General features: G+C 33.3%; 1 protein-coding gene across 1 annotated transcript; it reads left to right on the forward strand.

The window, feature by feature from the left end:
- The first annotated feature begins 5968 nt into the window (after window positions 1-5968).
- Window positions 5969-6409, forward strand: LOC111554648 (60S ribosomal protein L35a). Its single transcript, XM_023230289.2, has one exon. The coding sequence runs from the start codon at window positions 6026-6028 to the stop codon at window positions 6356-6358; it is 333 nt and encodes a 110-aa protein (XP_023086057.1). The 5' UTR covers window positions 5969-6025; the 3' UTR covers window positions 6359-6409.
- The last annotated feature ends 12096 nt before the right edge of the window (window positions 6410-18505 follow it).

Raw genomic sequence — 18505 nt, forward strand, 5'->3', positions numbered from 1 at the left:
TATCCTTTCCCCACTTTTTGATGGGGTTGTTTGTTTTTTTCTTGTATATTTGTTTGAGTTCTTTGTAGATTCTGGAAATTAGCCCTTTGTCAGATGAGTAGATTGCAAAAATTTTCTCCCATTCTGTAGGTTTCCTGTTCACTCTGATGGTAGTTTCTTTTGCTGTGCAGAAGCTCTTTAGTTTAATTAGATCCCATTTGTCAATTTTGGCTTTTGCTGACGTTGCTTTTGGTGTTTTAGACATGAAGTCCTTGCCCATGCCTATGTCCTGAATGGTACTACCTAGATTTTCTTCTAGGGTTTTTATGGTATTAGGTCTAACATTTAAGTCCCTAATCCATCTTGAATTAATCTTCGTATAAGGAGTAAGGAAAGGATCCAGTTTCAGCTTTCTACTTATGGCTAGCCAATTTTCCCAGCACCATTTATTAAATAGGGAATCCTTTCCCCATTTCTTGTAAAAAACACATTTTTAATGAAAGTAGGTATTATGACTTAGAGCATTAATATCAGAATATACTGCTCAAGTTATATTTACATGATTAGTAATTTATAGTCAATTCACTGGGAATAATAAATCAAATAAACAATAATTTGGAGCAATTTGATTGCAACCTTTCAAGGAAACTTAGAAGAATAATTTAGACTTGATGTATGTGCTGGAGGCTTGAATTAGATTTTAGCCATCCCTTTACTACCAGAGTTGGTCTTGAACACAGAATTATAGAACACTCTCTCATTTGATAGGTTTTTGGGTAGAATGAAATATTATCACTTACTTTTATATGCAAATTTTATTCTAGTTTTTGCTTCATCAGAATTATCGTGGAAAATAAACGTAACTACAAAAGACTGATATCCAGAGCTCACATCTCACTGCTGCTGTAGTAAAGTTGATTGATTTAAAATGGAAATCTATATTGGTATTTGCACTACTTTCTTTAAATCTTTCACTTACCAAGTAGTTGCATACATTTTATATATAAATGCTGCAGGGCTTACCTACTTAGGGATAGCTGTTTGTTTAAAATATAATGGTGATTGAATAGCTAGAAGCCATAACATTTGTCCTACAGAATAAAACACCTCAAGAGAAAGAAACTACTTATATGGCTGTAGGGCTATATCAGACACAAAATACGCCTTTCTAGCAGTAGCTTCTGAGCTGGTCAATGGCAGAATTATGTTTTAAAAAAGGCCAGTGCACACAAATGTTCTTTGTAATATTTGATTATAAAAAAATAAATTGATGAATAAATTTTGTATCCTAGATAACAGCTCAATATTTTACTATGTCTAGTCTTATCTTGAGAATATGTATTATGGTAACACAAGTACTTTTTCCCCCATATAGTTTTAGGGTAAATTTGCTCCATATGCTATTAAGTCAAAGTTTTTCAGTATTAATGTTCTTCACAGTTTTTCAGAATAGAAACTATTTTCTATTTAGAATGCTTTCAGAAGCCTGAGGCTTGAAAGCACTTGCTGTAGTCAACACCTTATAAAAATAATATAGCCTTCAGATCTCTGCAAAGTCACAATAGATGAAATATGTTTACATTGGAAAACCATGCTATGGTCCAGATTCTTCTGGGATCAATGAGTAAATCAGCAATAATTAAATACTCAAAGACAGTTCGCCAAACAGAGTTAGAAACAAATGCTAATGCTAATAGGTTGTAAGAGAACTCAAGCAAGAACCAATCCTTATGGGATTTAATTATTTACTTAGAACAGAAAAGGTATGGGAACCCCTGAAGCTGAGAACAACCTCAGAGGTTATTACTCTAGTTACACAAGTTAAAGATCGTTTCAAGTTTATTATTGAGAAGGAAATCTTGGTGGTGGTGTTTTCTAATGGTTTCACTCACAATCTCTTCCTTTTGTCTTCTTTTTCTTTTCCAAGAGGATCTCTTGTCCATTCTCATGATTCTGATACATTTAATTCAGATGAGTCTCCAAGTGCTACATATCCTATGACATCATGAATGTTATGGAAGACTACAGAGGTGAAGTGTCATTTTCATCACATCATATCAAGCGTATAAACTATTCACTTGTTGTGTCACAACTGAATTATCACTTTTGTCAAGTTTCCCCACTGTAAAGTTATTTTTGTTCCACTTTCCATTATATGCTCTTTACAAGGGGTTCACTATGTGACTTCTAATGGGTCCTAGAAAATTTGTTGTTTTTCAGTTTGCTAGTTTTTTTTTCTTGTTGTATGGATAAGAGTTTCAAATTCCAAGTTTTTTTCATACCAGAATCCTGAAATCTCAGAATGCCTTTTAAAAGTATAAATCAAATAATGTCTTTCTCATATGCTTACTTTATGACATGGCTACCACATCTCAGGTTGTTTCTTAAAGTTAAATGATAACTTTTGTTGATGTAAAAATCTGTATGCCAATATTTATAATGGCTTTATTAGGAGTCACACTAAACTAGAAATAATACAAATATCCTTCAATTGCTGATTTGATAAAAACAAAAACAAAGAAAAAAAGTGACTGTGCTACAATACTCTTCAACAATGAAAGGAGTGAAGCACCAATACAGGAGACAACAAATGCATTATGATAAATTAAAGAATCCATACACTAATGTCAATGTACAATATGATTTTATTCATGTTATATTGTGTTATAGGCAAAACTGTAGGGACAGACAACAGAATAATTGTTATAATGGTTGTGTTTTAGAGGATGGTTTGAAGCAAGTGCCTGAAGCCAATTGTTCAGTGTGATGAATTTGTTTTACATCATGATTGTGTTGCCAGTTACATGATTATATGCTTTGCCAAGCATTCAGAAATATATACCAGAAAGGATTAATTTTACTCCATGTGAATTGTACCTTAATATTATATATTTTTAAAATGAAAAAACTTACTGTATTTAATATTATAAAAGTCCAAGTTAGGAAATTTCCTTTCCTAACACTGCCTAAGTTTAGATCTTACACATGTCATCGCATACACAATGGCTTATGTAGTAGAGAGTCTTTTAATTTGCAGTTCAGTGATTTTCAAGGGTAACATTGATGTTAGATTTTTTTTTTTTTTAACATACTGACTTTAGAATACCATCTCTGAGTACAAGACAACCCTTCTGAAAATAAATAACTAAATAATATTTTGCATGTCATGATTAGCTTTGAAACGATTACATGGGAAAGGTACCATTCTCAGTTCTGGTAGTCTTTAGAAATGGCAAAAATGTCATGATAGGTAAAGAGGAAATAGCCCATAAAAGTGGCCAGAAGGATAAATGTTCCTATTTAAGTAAGGTGTTTGAAAATACTTACAGTAGAATTTATAGTGAATTTGGCTAATCCAAAATAATTCAGAATTCCTAGAATGCAGAATGTGTTTGAAGAAAAGGACAGACATCACTCCTGGAGAAGTAATGAGGCAAGATCTTGACAGTTGTCAACAATTTCTCCGTACTTCTCCTCCATAGATTATTTCCTTTCCTCATTATATTCTCACCATTTTGAAGCCTGAAACAATGATAGAAAGAACTCCGGTTTAGGGGGTCAGAAGGGCCAGGGTTTTGTCATGGGAAACTTTATTAATACATGATCTGCTCCAGTACCACTAACTGAAATAAATTGTTATACGTAATAATCTAGTTTATCAAATTCACTTAAACAATTTGGAGCTAAAATATAATATTATCAGTTACATCTGTATCACAAAATTTCTAAAATAAGTAATTAAACATTTCTTACAAAAATATTTGAAACCATTTGTTGTAGGCAAGCTTATAGATTCTAAAATTAGATTTAAACTTATAAATTAGAATAACTAAATTTTATTCTAATTTCAAATAGCCTCCCTGTTGCATTTAAATATAATTACAAAAGATATTAGCATTTTGTTAAAACATTTTCTCTGAATTCTCTATTATTTTAAAGCAATTACATATTTTTAAAGAACAAATTGAGACCTTAAAACAGGTAAAACTTAGTTTAGACAGCATTTAACTTTCATCAATCGTTTTTCGAATTTTTTATTGTTTTTGGAAATACTTCAGATACATTTATCAATTTGGCATTTAATTTTGTGGCTGCAAATCAATTTTAATTTAAAATTAAGAGCTACACAAAAACAATAAGATATTGGAAGTGATTGCAGAAAAAAATTGCAGCTGTTTCAATTTTAAAATGTATATATAAGTGAAATAAATGCCTTCAATACCAAGGTTGTCCATTAACATTTTTGTAAGTCTCCTTCCAGAAGTATATTTTTTGTTGTTTATATTGACTTCAGGAATCTGACTGATGTATAAAAAACGACTTAGTTTTTAAAAAGTGTCTTGTATGTAATAGTTTTGTCTTCAGGTTGTTTTTCAGTGGATTAAACATACCAATAATAAGCAAAAAGGCAAAAACAAAACATGTTAATTTTTTTCTATATTTCCAACTTTTTAAAAATTTTACTTTAAGTTGCAGGACACACGCATAGAAAGTGCAAGTTTGTTTCATAGTTATGCGTGTGCCATGGTGGTTTGCTACACCTATTGACCTGTCCTCTAAGTTCCCTCCCCTCACTCCCACCCCCCAACAGGTCCTGGTGTGTGATGTTCCCCTTCTCTGTGTCCATGTGTTCTCATTGTTCGACTCCCAATTATGAATAAGAAGATGCAGTGTTTGGTTTTCTGCTCCTGTGTTAGTTTGCTGAGGATAATGGCTTCCAGCTTCATCCACATCCCTGCAAAGGACATGATTTCATACCTTTTTATGGCTACATAGTATTCCAAGGTATATGTATACCACATATTTTTTATCCAGCCTATCATTGATGGGCATTTGGGTTGGTTCCATGACTTCTCTATTGTAAAAAGTTCTGCAATAAACAGACATGTACATGTGTCTTTATAGTAGAATGATTTATAATCCTTGAGTATATACCCCGTAATGGGATTGTTGTGTCAAATGGTACTTCTGGCTCTAGATCCTTGAGGAATCACCATATTCTTTTCCACAGTGGTTGAACTAATTTACATTCCCGCCAACAGTGTAAAGCATTCCTATTTCTCACAGCCTCACCAGGATATATTGTTTCTTGACTTTTTAATAATCGCCATTCTGACTGGTGTGAGATGGTATCTCATGGTGACTTTGATTTCCATTTCTCTGATGATCAGTGATGTTGAGTTTTTTTCATATGTTTGTTGGTCAAATAAATATCTTCTTTTGAGAAGTGTCTGTTCATATCCTTTGTCCACTTTTTGTTGGCTTTTTTTTTTTCTCATTTCAAATAGCATCCCTGTTGCATTTAAGTACAATTGCAAAAGATATCAGCATTTTGTTAAAACATTTTCTCTCTGAATTCTCTATTATTTTTATAGCATTTAAATACTTTTGAAGAACAAATTGAGGCCTTAAAATGTGTAGAACTTAGTTTAGCCAGCATAATCCTGATTCCAAAACTGAGAAGAGACACACAAAAAAAGAAAACTTCAGGCCAATATCCCTGATGAACATGGATGCAAAAATCCTCAATAAAATATTGGGAAACCGAATCCAGTAGAACATAAAAAACCTTATCCACTATGGTCAAGTCAGCTTCATCCATGGGATGCAAGGCTGGTTCAACATATGCAAATCAGTAAACATAATCCATCATATAAACAGAACCAAAGACAAAAACTACATGATTATCTCAATAAATGTGGAAAAGGCCTTTGATAAAATTCAACATCTCTCATGTTAAAAACTCTCAATAAACTAGGTATTGATGAAACTTATCTCAAAATAATAAGAGCTATTTATGGCAAACCCACAGCCAATAACATATTGAATGGGTGTCTGGGCAAAAGCTGGAAGCATTCTCTTCGAAAACTGGTACATGACAAGGATGCTCTCCCTCACCACTCCTGTTAAACATAGTATTGGAAATTCTGGCCATGACAATCAGGCAAGAGAAAGAAATAAATCATATTCAAATAGGCAGAGAGGGCTCTTCCCGCCATCTTGGTTCCTGTGGAGGCCTGCTGGGAATGGGACTTCTAAAAGAACTATGTCTGGAAGGCTGTGGTCCAAGGCCATTTTTGCCGGCTATAAGCGGGGTCTCCGGAACCAAAGGGAGCACACAGCTCTTCTTAAAATTGAAGGTGTTTATGCCCGAGATGAAACAGAATTCTATTTGGGCAAGAGATGCGCTTATGTATACAAAGCAAAGAACAACACAGTGACTCCAGGCGGCAAACCAAATAAAACCAGAGTCATCTGGGGAAAGGTAACTCGGGCCCATGGAAACAGTGGCATGGTTCGTGCCAAATTCCGAAGCAATCTTCCTGCTAAGGCCATTGGACACAGAATCCGAGTGATGCTGTACCCCTCAAGGATTTAAACTAACGAAAAATCAATAAATAAACGTGGATTTGTGTTCTAAAAAAAAAAATAAATAAAAAAATAGGCAGAGAGGAAGTTGAATTGTCTCTGTCTGCAGGTGGCATGAGTTTATATTTAGAAAGCCCCATCATCTCAACACCAAAACTCCTTAAACTGATGAAGAAAGTTCAGCAAACTCTCAGTATACAAAATCAATGTGCAAAAAACACAAGCATTCCTATACACCAATAATAGAGAGCCAAATCATGAATGAACCCCCATTTACAATTGCTACAAAGAGAATAAAATACACAGGAACACAGCTAACAAGGGATTTGAAAGACCTCTTCAAGGAGAACTACAAACCAACTTCTAAGTTCAGGGGTACATGTGTAGGATGTGCAAATTTGTTACATAGATAAACATGCCACGGTGGTTTGCTGCACAGATCACCCCATCATCTAGGTGTTAAGCCCAGCATCCATTAGCTCTTTTTCCTGATCCTCTAGCTCCTCCCATTCCCTGCTCCCCCAATGGGCCCTAGTGTGTGTTGTTCCCCACTATGTGTCCCTATGTTCTCATTATCTAGCTCTAACTTATAAGTGAGAACATCCTGTATTTGGTTTTCTGTCCCTGTGTTAGTTTGCTAAGGAGAATAGCCTACAGCTCCATCTATGGCCCTGAAAAGTACATGATCTTATTTCTTTTTATGGCTGCATAGTATTCCATGGTGTATGTGCACCACATTTTCTTTATCCAGTCTGTCATTGATGGACATTTGGGTTAATTCCATGTCTTGGTTATTGTGATTAGTGCTGCAATGAACATATGTGTGCATGTATCTTTATAATAGACTTACAGTCATTTGGGCACATACCCAGTAATGGGATTGTTGGGTCAAATGGTATTTCCACCTCTAGGTTTTTAAGAAATTGCCACACTCTTCCACAATGGTTGGACTACTTATACTCCCACTAAGAGTGTAAAGGCATTCCTTTTTCTTTACAACCTCACAAACATCAGTCGTTTTTGGATTTTTTAATAATAGCCATTCTGACGGGTGTGAGATGGTGTCTCATTGTAGTTTTGATTTGTATTTATCCAATTATCAGTGATGTTGAGCTTTTTTATTCGTATGTTTTTTGGCTGCATGTATGTCTTCTTTTGAGAAGAGTCTGTTCATGTCTTTTGCCACTTTTTAATGGGGTTGTTTTTTTTTTTTTCTCGTAAATTTGTTTAAGTTCCTTATAGGTGCTGGATATTAGACCTTTGTCAGATGGATGGAATCCAAAACTTTTCTCCCATTCTGTAGGCTGTTTACTCTGTTTATATTAATAGTTTCTTTTCCTGTGAAGAAGCTATTAGTTTAATTAGATCCTATTTGTCAATTTTCCTTAACAAAACATTTTTAAATGCATAAATTATGTGTTATCTATCTCTGGGTGCTACTTGTAATTGCCAGTGGTCTACTCAGCATTAAAATGTGAATCATGCGATAATATTTCATATAGATCTGGCTTTCATGATTAATTGTTGTAAGCAGAATTATTGGAGTTATTGGGGCTATTTAATAAAGCCAATGATGAGAATTAGAAAGGCTGGGTTAAATTTCATCATAGCCGAGCACATATGCCTTATCAAGTGCTTCTTAAAGGCTACTGTGTTGTATGATCTTTTTCAGTAATTTTGCTAGGCAATTGTTTCCCAACTTCAGACAACAACTGTATGAACCCAGAAAGAAGATTATATGTAAGAAATGGCACTATCTCTTTTGATCATTATTAGGAGTTTATGTCTTTCTTCTGCATTCGTAATAAAATGCCTACATTTATAAAATTATTGCTGTAATAGACTTTTTTATTTAAAAATATTTTTACTTAAAAAATATAAAGATTGCTGTCTTTAAAAATAATCAGTAGATCACAAAATGTAACAATTAAGTAACAATCACCACACTTCTTCCCTTTTGGAAGTCAATGTTCTTAGAAAAACAATCTGGGCTTCTGAGGCTTTCTCTGCACTATTTAGTGAACTGTCAAATATGACAATATTATAAATAAGTGCTAGTCTTTAGAATCTTTCAAAAATAAATTTATATTGAATTTTATTTGAAGCACTCCAGGTGGAAATTCCAATTAAATAAGGTTTGCTGTATACACATTTTTCTCTTTTACCTTGTTCCTAAATATGGTTAAATGATATTACAGAAAGAGAAAGTACATGGGCTTAAAATAGTAAAAAGATTTGGAAAGAAAAAAAAAAATCAGAAGAGATTTCAACAGATTGTGAGAACACTAAATGAAGAGAGAGGAATGCCAACTGATAAAATAAGTTGGCAGAAGCTGCAGGTTAGAATACTCAGTAATCCTGCCCAAATATGCTTGGGAAGCTTTGGATTTGGAAACACCAGGAATGTTAGAGGCAAGTCATGAGGTTGAAAGCCAGGGAAATTAATTGAAGTTACGCACAGCATTTAAACCACCAATTTATCTATCTTACTTTATATTCAGAATGTCAAGAAATTATGAGTCAACACTTTTTCTTAAAAATGTCGAATGTACCTTAGAAGAGTGAATTTCTGCCCAAGAAAACAACCAACCCTAAGATCCGGCACAGAAAATAAAGAACAACATTGAACAGATCCTGCCCACATATGGAGTTTCTCTCCCATAGTTGCAGACATCATTGTTAAATATGAATGGCCCATTCTGGATCAGCAGAACTTAAAAGAAAGTACAAAATTTTAAAAAAGGATAACAAAGGTTCAAAAAATAAAATACGTATCAAAATAAACAAAAATAATTTCAGAAATAGAATAGACGTTTTTAAAGATAGCCATTCAAAAAATCCGCAAGGAGGAATTGAAATCATAAATGAGAACAGAATGTCATTTTAAAAAGTAACAAGAGCACAAGAAAAATATTTTAAGACACATATATGTATACATATACATATTTAAATTCAGACATAGACTTAGTTTCAATTTTGATATGTAAAAAGCTTGAAAATTTCATGCTGAACATTATAAGAAGGGAAAAGCTGAACAATCTTAAAATTGACAGCTTTTCTCAGACCATCAGAGAATTAGGATCCTAGTACAAACCCTGATCTACATATCTGAAAAAAAACAAAACAAAACATGAATTTAAGAGAAGCACCAAATGCTGTTTCTTAGAAAAGTTCAATATAATTAATAAACTGGTAAACTGGTAAGATTGATATACTTTTGATCAATTTAACCAGGGGAAAAAAAGAGAAAAGATACAGTTTGCTGATATCAGAAATGAAAAAGAGGGCAGAGGGTGGTGGCTCACGCCTATAATCTCAGCACTTTGAGTGGCCCAGGCAGGTGGATTGCTTGAGGTCAGGAGTTGGGAGACAAATCTGGGCAAAATGGCCAAAGACCGTCTCTACAAAAAAACACAAAAAATAGCTGGGCATGCTGGTGTGTGCCTGTAGTCCCAGCTACTCAGTAGACTAAGGTGCGAGAAGCACTTGAGCCAGGCGGCGAAGGTTTCAGTGAGCCAAGATCATGACACTATACTCCAGCCTAGGCAACAGGGTATGACTCTGTCTCAAAAAACAAAAAAAGAGAAATTAAAAAGAGGGCATCACTGTTGATTCCATGAGGCCATCACTGTTTATTCCATGGATACCATAGTTTTAAAACTTTGATGAAATTGATTAACTCATTGAATAACAGAAATCTTCCAAACTCATGTAGGAGAAATATCTAATCTGAAAACACCAATATCTATTAAATAAATTAAACCAAAGTTAATAATCTTTCTGAAAAGAAAGCATCAGGAACAAATGATTTTAAGGGGTGAATTTTACCAAATATTTTAAGAATAAAAGATACTAGTTCTCCACAAACTCTCCCAGAAATGACAAGTAGAATGAAGACTTTCCACTCATTCTATGAGGCAAACACTAATGTCAAAACTAAACAAAAACATTACAAGAAAGAGAAAGTACAAACCAGTATCTCTCATGAACCTAGATGCAAAACTTCTCAAAAGATCCTAACTTATTGGATCCAACAATATATCAAAATAATTATATTTCACAATCAAGTGTGATTTATTTCAGGTATGCAAGACTGGTTCAATATTCACAAATCATTTAATGTAATTCACCAAATCAGCAGACTAAAGAAGAAAAATTATACAATCATATCAATTGATGCAGGAAAAGTTTTGACAAAATATAATTTCTAGTTATGATAATTACACTTAGCAAACTGACAATATAGGAGAACGTCCTCAACTTGATTAAGAACACTTACAAAAAATCAATAGCAAATATTATATTTAACTGTGATAAACTAGAGCTTTCCTCTAAGATTGAGAACAAAGCAAATATTGCCTCACCATTTTTATTTCTATAGCTTTGTATTATGTTTTGAAATCAGGACGTGAGATAACCACAGTTTTGTTTTTCTTTCTCTGAATTGGTTTGGCTATTTATGACTTTTGTAGTTGCATGTTGATTATAAAATTTCTTCTTCTTTTTTTTCTGTAAAAAATACCATTGAAGTTTTGGTGGTGACAGCATTGTGGATTGCTTTGAAAATTATGCACTTTTAAAAAATATTAGTTTTAAAATCTGTGAACACAAAATGTCTTTTCATTTTCTTGTGTCTCTTAAAATTTATTTTAGACTGGGCGCGGTGGCTCAAGCCTGTAATCCCAGCACTTTGGGAGGCCGAGATGGGTGGACCATGAGGTCAGGAGATTGAGACCATCCTGGCTAACAAAGTGAAACCCCGTCTCTACTAAAAAATACAAAAAACTAGCCAGGGGTGGTGGCGGGCACCTGTAGTCCCAGCTACTTGGGAGGCTGAGGCAGGAGAATGGCATAAACCTGGGAGGCGGAGCTTGCAGTGAGCTGAGATCTGGCCACTGCACTCCAGCCTGGGCAACAGAGTAAGACTTGGTCTCAAAAAATATATATATATATATATATTTTATTGGTGTTTCATAGTTTTTAATATGTAAGTCCTTCATCTCTGCAGTTTATTCCCAATTAATTAATTTTTTGTTAATGAAATTGATTTTCTAATTTTATTTTAAAATAGTTTACTGTTAATATATAGAAACACAATTATTTTGTGTGTTTTAATTTTGTGTCCTGCAACTTTACTAAATTCATTTGTTCAAATATTTTTTAGTGGAGTCTTTAAAATTTCATTATATGAGATCATGCTACCTGTAGACAGAAACAATTCGACTTCTTCTTTCTGATGTGGGGGTATTTTATTTCTTTTTCTTACAAATTATCTGGCAATTTCTTTTTCTCACAATTTCTCACAAATAGCCAAGATATGGACACAATTTAAATGTCCTTTGATAGATAACTGGATAAAGAAAATATGGTATATACACACAATAGGATATTATTTAGCCTTTAGCAAGAAGGAAATTTTGCAATAAATGACAGCATTGATGCCTTGATGCCATAGTAAAATGAAATTAAAGTAAAAACACAGTAAGGGAAATAAGCTAGTCACAGAAAGATAAATACTGCATGATTTCACTTATATGAGGTATCTGAAATAGTCAAATTCATAGAATCAGAGTGGAATGGTAGTTGATAGGGCCTGGGAATAGAGGAAATGGGGAGTTACTAATCAAGCAATGGGCAAAATCTTTCAGTTAAGCAAGAAGAATGATTTCTAGAGATGTATTATATAACATTGTACCTATAGTCAACAATATTGTATCGTACATTTAAAGTGTTTTAAAAAGGCAGGTCTCATGTTGGGTTCTTACCACAATAAGATGAAATTATATTCAAAATTCTCTTGCATCATTCCTACTCAACAATATACTATAAATCTTAGCTAATACGGTGAGACAAAAATGAAGTATACATATTGGAAAAACTAAAAAAAGCTATCTTTGCATGCAGATGACCTACGTGTTTATGTAGAAAATCCCAGAAATTTGACAAAAGTTCTGGAAATAAATGATTATTGTAAGTTTACACAGGATACAAGATTAATATAGAGAGTAAATTTCATTCCCATATACCAGCAATGAGCAATTTAAATTAATAACATACTGTTATTTATAATGACTCTAAAATATGTACAAATGTAGCCAAATATGTACAGAAACTTGACATGGAAAGCTACAAAGCTCTTTTAAAAGTAATTGATGACTACCTAAGTAAATGAAAAGATCACGTGTTCATATATTAGAAGGCTCAATATTCTTAAAATGCCATTTCTTTCCAAATTATCTATAACTTCAACTTAATCCCAATAAGAATTTCAGCAAACTAATTTTCATTATCAACAAATTTATTATAAAGCTTATGTGCAAGGGCAAAAGATCTAGAGTAGTCAACACAATATTAAAGAAGAAGAGCAAAGCTGGAAGACTGACACTATTCAACTTAAAGATTTACCACAAAGCTACAGTAGCTAAGGAGTCATTGTATTAATGAAATAATAGGCCCACAGAACAGAGTACAAAAATCAGAAATAGAACCATACTAATACAGTTAAGTGATCTTTGACAAAGAAGCAAAGGCAATTCAATGGAGAAATGTTGGCTTTTCCTCAAATAGTGCAGGGATAATTGGAACTTCTGAAGGAGCTCCCACTCATTGCTGATTGGTGTGTGTTAATAAAATACTATATCCTCTGTCAGAGACAATGTGGCAGCTTCCAACAAAGCTAAACATGTCACCATAGAATTTGACAACCAGGCCCTGAGGTTCTTACACAATGGTTTAAAATCTATGTTCACACTAAAACTTACAGGTAGAAGTTTGTAATAGTTTTATGAATAATTACCAAAACCAGGAATATACCCAGAAGTCCTTCAATAGGTGAATAGATAAATAAACTGGAAAATAATATAGATGGAATCATATAGCACATAGCCTTGTCAGCTGGCTAATATGCTTTTAAGTTTTTTCCAGGTTATTGTTTGGCTTGATACTCAGATTGTTGAAAAATATTTCATTGCATCAATAATCTGTGCTATCAAACCAAAAAATAACAGGAAAAATCTTAAATGTATATTAGCCAGCTGACCAGGCTATGTGCTATGTGATTCAATCCATATTATGTTCTAGAAAAGGCAAAACTAATGGGATAATAAAAGATCAAATAATTACTAGAGGTTGAGAATAAGTGAAGCACAGGAAATGTTTAAAGAGTACAACTATTTCACATGATATTATAAATAAGGATATTTGACATTATGCATTTGTCAAGAACTGTAGAAATATAGAAAATAAAAGAGAACCTTAATGAAAAAAAATTCTTAAAAATTACATAGAAAATCATGGGCTAGGCCTGGTGCAGTGGCTCATGCCTGTAATTCCAGTACTTTGGGAGGCCGAGGCAGGCGTACCATGAGGTCAGGAATTGGAGACCAGCCTGGCCAACATAGTGAAACCCCGTCTCTACTAAAAATATAAAAATTAGCTGAATGTGATGGCACACTCCTGTAGTCCCAGCTACTCGGGAGACTGAGGCAGAAGAATCGCTGGAATCAGGAGGCAGAGGTTGCAGTCAGCTGAGACCATGCCATTGAACTCCAGCCTGAATGATAGAGCGAGACTCTGTTTCAAAACAACAACAACAAAAACACTGTCAGTCAGATAAAAGTAGCAGTTAAATCCCAGATCCAAAGTGTTTATTATGGTCCAAAGGCCCAAATGATCTGATTCTTGGTTTCCTCCATAACTTCACCTCCTGTCTCCCTTGCTTGTTGTATAATAACCTCGCATGCTTCCTTGCTATACTTTCCTCCTGTTCTCTGTCACTTCCTTTCTGCAGCTACTAAAATGTCCCTACAACCTACACTGGCTATCTAATGCTCTCAATCTGCTTATTCTTCTTAATAATAGTGTTACCATATGAAATGCTTGTGTTTGTTTCTAGATTCTTACTTCTCTATCATGCCATAGAGAATAAAGAACTTAACGTGTTGTATTTATTGCAGCACTCTCAGCTCTTAAACTAGTGCCTGAAATCCTGTTATTGCTTAATGAATATTTGTTGAATGAATAAAAAGTTCACTGACCTCAGTTATCAAGTCTCAGAGCTTACATTTGATCCTGAATTTCTCTGATTTCTAATCATATAAAATACTGAATTTAATTTCCCCTAGATGTCTAAATAGTCCACTAACATGTGTTTGATACAACTAATCTCTGAGGGGGGTAGAATAATTGTACAAATTTCATCAGATTTTAGACAAGAAATTTGTAATATTAGGGGATGTTTTAAGTAGCTCCAGATGGTTAAATTCAACTGTTCCTAATATGGCAAGCCACAAGGAAATCTTCTAACTCACAATATTATAAACAAAAAGTAGTTGAAAAGAGCAAAATAACAATATAAGTTGAAAAAAATCATTTAATATTTTAAAACTACTTAAAATAATTGTGTCAATAATTTGGATCGATTATCTCTACTATTAATGTTGATTGGTTCCTGATTGTTAGTAAAAATTTACTCTAAATAACCTGTTAATAAAAACTCAGTTTAGTGAATTCATGAGTTACTCTAAATCAATTTCTGTGTCCACCTTTGAACTTCCAGAATTTTCCCCATAACTGTTATCAATTCAGCTGTTAGCTGGATCATGCTGAGGATTCATTTGTGAAATCTTCTGTGCTATTGTAAGGTTGAAATTGGGTTCAAAAACTACCTACCAGGTACTATGCTTATTACCTGGGTGGCAAAATCATCTGTAAACCAAACCCCCATAACACGCAATTTACCTATGTAACAAACATGCACATGTACCCTTGAAGCTAAAATAAAAGTTTTAAAAAATGAGGTTCATTAGCACATAATATTCACTCCTAAATAATTCAATGGTTTCAATATGGTTTTAGGCTAACACTAGAATTAGATATTTATTGAACCTCTTCTTATATGGAAGAACAATATATAATCATAATATATTATAATAATATATATTTATGAATATGCTCATTATTAGGTGAATTCAAAATACCAACACAGCAATTGTCAGTGGTAAATTATTTCAAAATAACAAAATATTAAAATACTGTCTTATGTATATTCAGACATTTGTAAATTTTGAAAAACATTATTTTATTTTTTTCCCTCTGATTAGAGAAATGGGTAAAATGTTAGAAGGCAGCCAACTTGCTGCAATAGAAAGAACAAATTACAGCAACAAAACGGACTTTATGTATTAGTATAGTCCACAATTCTCTTAAATTCTGATGAAATTCAGTTTTTCATGCACTGACACTGATGGATTATTGTTATTTTTAGACCCAGTGCTGCAACAACAAGTCACCAGTGTTAGAAGTGCGCTGGCTAATATGGTGATGGTTACAGCTTTGATTGAGATTTCTCCTGTCACAGGTCAGGCAGAGCAGTAGACTGGGTCATACTGTCCTGGCAGCTGGTCTTTTTCTTGCCCTTGTATCTTAGAGAGATATGAACGTGTTCAGCCCATACAGCATTGTGGTGGTAATCATTTCTAATGGAGTGTGGTAACAAGATGTTGCAGAAATATATATATCATTTTATCCTGGTAATATATCTTCTTTCTATAGAGCAAACAATGTTCTACTTAACAAGAATGGCCACATTCATCTTGATCTGCCTGGGTGTTAAACTTTTCATGGTTGCTGTACTGATTTTTTTAAACAAAAAGCAGTAGAATGCTTAAACATGTTAGAACACAAACCAACAAAGGATTTATATATATATATAAGGATTAAATGGCACAGTTATTTCTTTTTTGTTTGTTTTTCAGGATGAGTGCCCAATCACTCAAACAAGAAATGCTTTTGTTATGTTTGTTTTGTCTGGATTTTTAAAGACAGCTAAATAATAATACCTGTAGTTAGGGGAGGAAAGTGCAAAAAAAAAAAAAAAAAAAAAAAAAAAAAACTATTAAAATGCTATCTTCAAAATTTAACTTACAAGTATTACAATTGTTTTTTTCTTATTCAGACTAAAAAAGAGGCAACCAGACAGATGGTAAATGTAATCTAATCCTGTGGCAGAGAAGGATGGCTGCATACTCAATATCCATTCTGTTTATCTTCCTTAGTAACAGCATAACAATGTTATTTCAGGATGGAAAAACAACAACAACAAACTTTTGCAGCTTTCTTTGCCACTAGGAGTGAATGAAATGTAAACGGAAAGTAATACTTCTGAGAACAATTTTTGAAAAGGGCCCTAATTTAGCTAGAAAGTTGCTTATTTCCCTGAATATTTGTCTTCTTCCCACTTCCTTGGCACCAGAAGTTATATCTGGTTCCTCCATAAGCGTCTTGTGACAGTGACGTGACCTCAGGTAGAAAAAATCATACACTAAGAATCGCTGAGTAGAAAGGAACCACCATGGATTGACTTCCTCTGGATTTCTTTATGAGAGAGAAAGTGTAATAACCTTTGTAAGCCACTGTTTTAATCAGCATCTTACTACTAAAAGGATTTCATTTCTGCATGAGACAACCCCAGACTCTGTGAGAGGGAAGTTATTCTTCTTATATCCACTCTATGGAAATTGTAGCATTGCCCAATTAGCATTATAGTTTTTTCCAGATAATTGTTCAGAGCCACCATAACTAGAGAGATCATGTTGTTAAGTAGATGAGTGGCTTCCACATGTCCTGCTCCACCAGTAATAATTCCCTACCTTCTCCTTGTAGATAGTTGTATGTTAATAATCTGTAAGTTTATTCAGTAACCCCTTGCCCCAGTTGAATTTATATAACATGATTAAATTTCATTGAGGCCAATATTGTAAAATAATTCACAAACTCTCTTCTGCATGTGACAATTATGAATTAAATGGAAATTTTTGCTGTGAACTAAAATATCTGCTTTCTTTGAGATAGGGAATAAAAACAAGGCCAAAGATCACATGTTGAGAGGGACAGCTGGACAAAGCAAACTGAAATATTTGGTTCCAAATCAATTATCCTGGTTCTTGCAGATTCCATTTGCTTTGTCTGTCTTAATTAGTAAGCATTATGTAGCAGGATTTTATACATTACACTGTTTCTGTGATTGGATGTGTGTCTTTGGGATAATTATCACCTAATCTTGGAAATATATTTTGCATATTTGGTAACAGAAATTTTATATTAGAAAATATGTAGACTCAAAAATTTTTGAGCATGCCTGACAAAGTTACAGTGGCAGCAGTTTTTTTTTAAATATCCCTAAATCATCTCATCAAATATAGCATAAAAATGAATAAAACAACAAAAATTATCACAGCCAACATACACCGTAAAACCAAGTGACAAACTAACTCCATGAGTCCCAAAACACATGCAGGTAGGGCCAAATCACTGACAGCAACAATATCTGGAAAGTATAGTAAAACAAATCTGATGGCCTAACCATAAACTTAATGAAAAACATCCAAAATCTTACTAAGACTGTTGTAAAAGACTTCCAAAAGACACAAAAGTAGCTTAAGCAAATGAAAATGCCTATATCATCTTTGAATAAGAAACTTCAATATCATAACGATGTCATTCCTTCCCAAGTTAATTTAATGCAAAAAATGACAATACCATTAACTTTTTGCTTTTATTTATTTGTCTGATTGTTTTGCCTCAGTTAGACAAGTTCATTATAACAATCAGTTAGAAGATTAAGCAAGCAAGAATGACCACAAAAGGCATAAAATGGAACAGCAATGAATGGGGCAATTGTTACCAGATGTTCAAACAAATTATAAAACCTCAATAATTAAAATAAATGTGATATTACTGCACAAATAAACAACAGGACCATCAGTACAAATAACATACAAACCAAGTCATATGTGGAAATGTAATATGCAATGAAATTAGCCTCTTTAATTTGTAGGATAAATTATTAAAATTCTTATTAAAGTGAATTCAATACAAATAATTTTAACAGAAAAAAATGTAACTGGACCCTTTTCTCACAATCTATACAAAAATTATTCAAATTGATTAAAGATTTACATCTAAAAATCTAAAATATTCAAGTCATAAAACACGGATAAAATTAAAACTTGGGAATGAGGTAAATTTTTTCTACTAATAATTTAAAATCCAGACCCAACAACAGAAAGATGGAGAAATTTGACTGTAACCTAAAAAACTTATGGAGATCTAAGGACACCATAGGCAAATTTTATTTGCAATTATTATTATTATTATT

The sequence above is a fragment of the Piliocolobus tephrosceles genome, chromosome 5 (genome assembly GCF_002776525.5).
Source record: "Piliocolobus tephrosceles isolate RC106 chromosome 5, ASM277652v3, whole genome shotgun sequence".
NCBI classification, from domain to species: Eukaryota; Metazoa; Chordata; class Mammalia; order Primates; family Cercopithecidae; genus Piliocolobus; species Piliocolobus tephrosceles.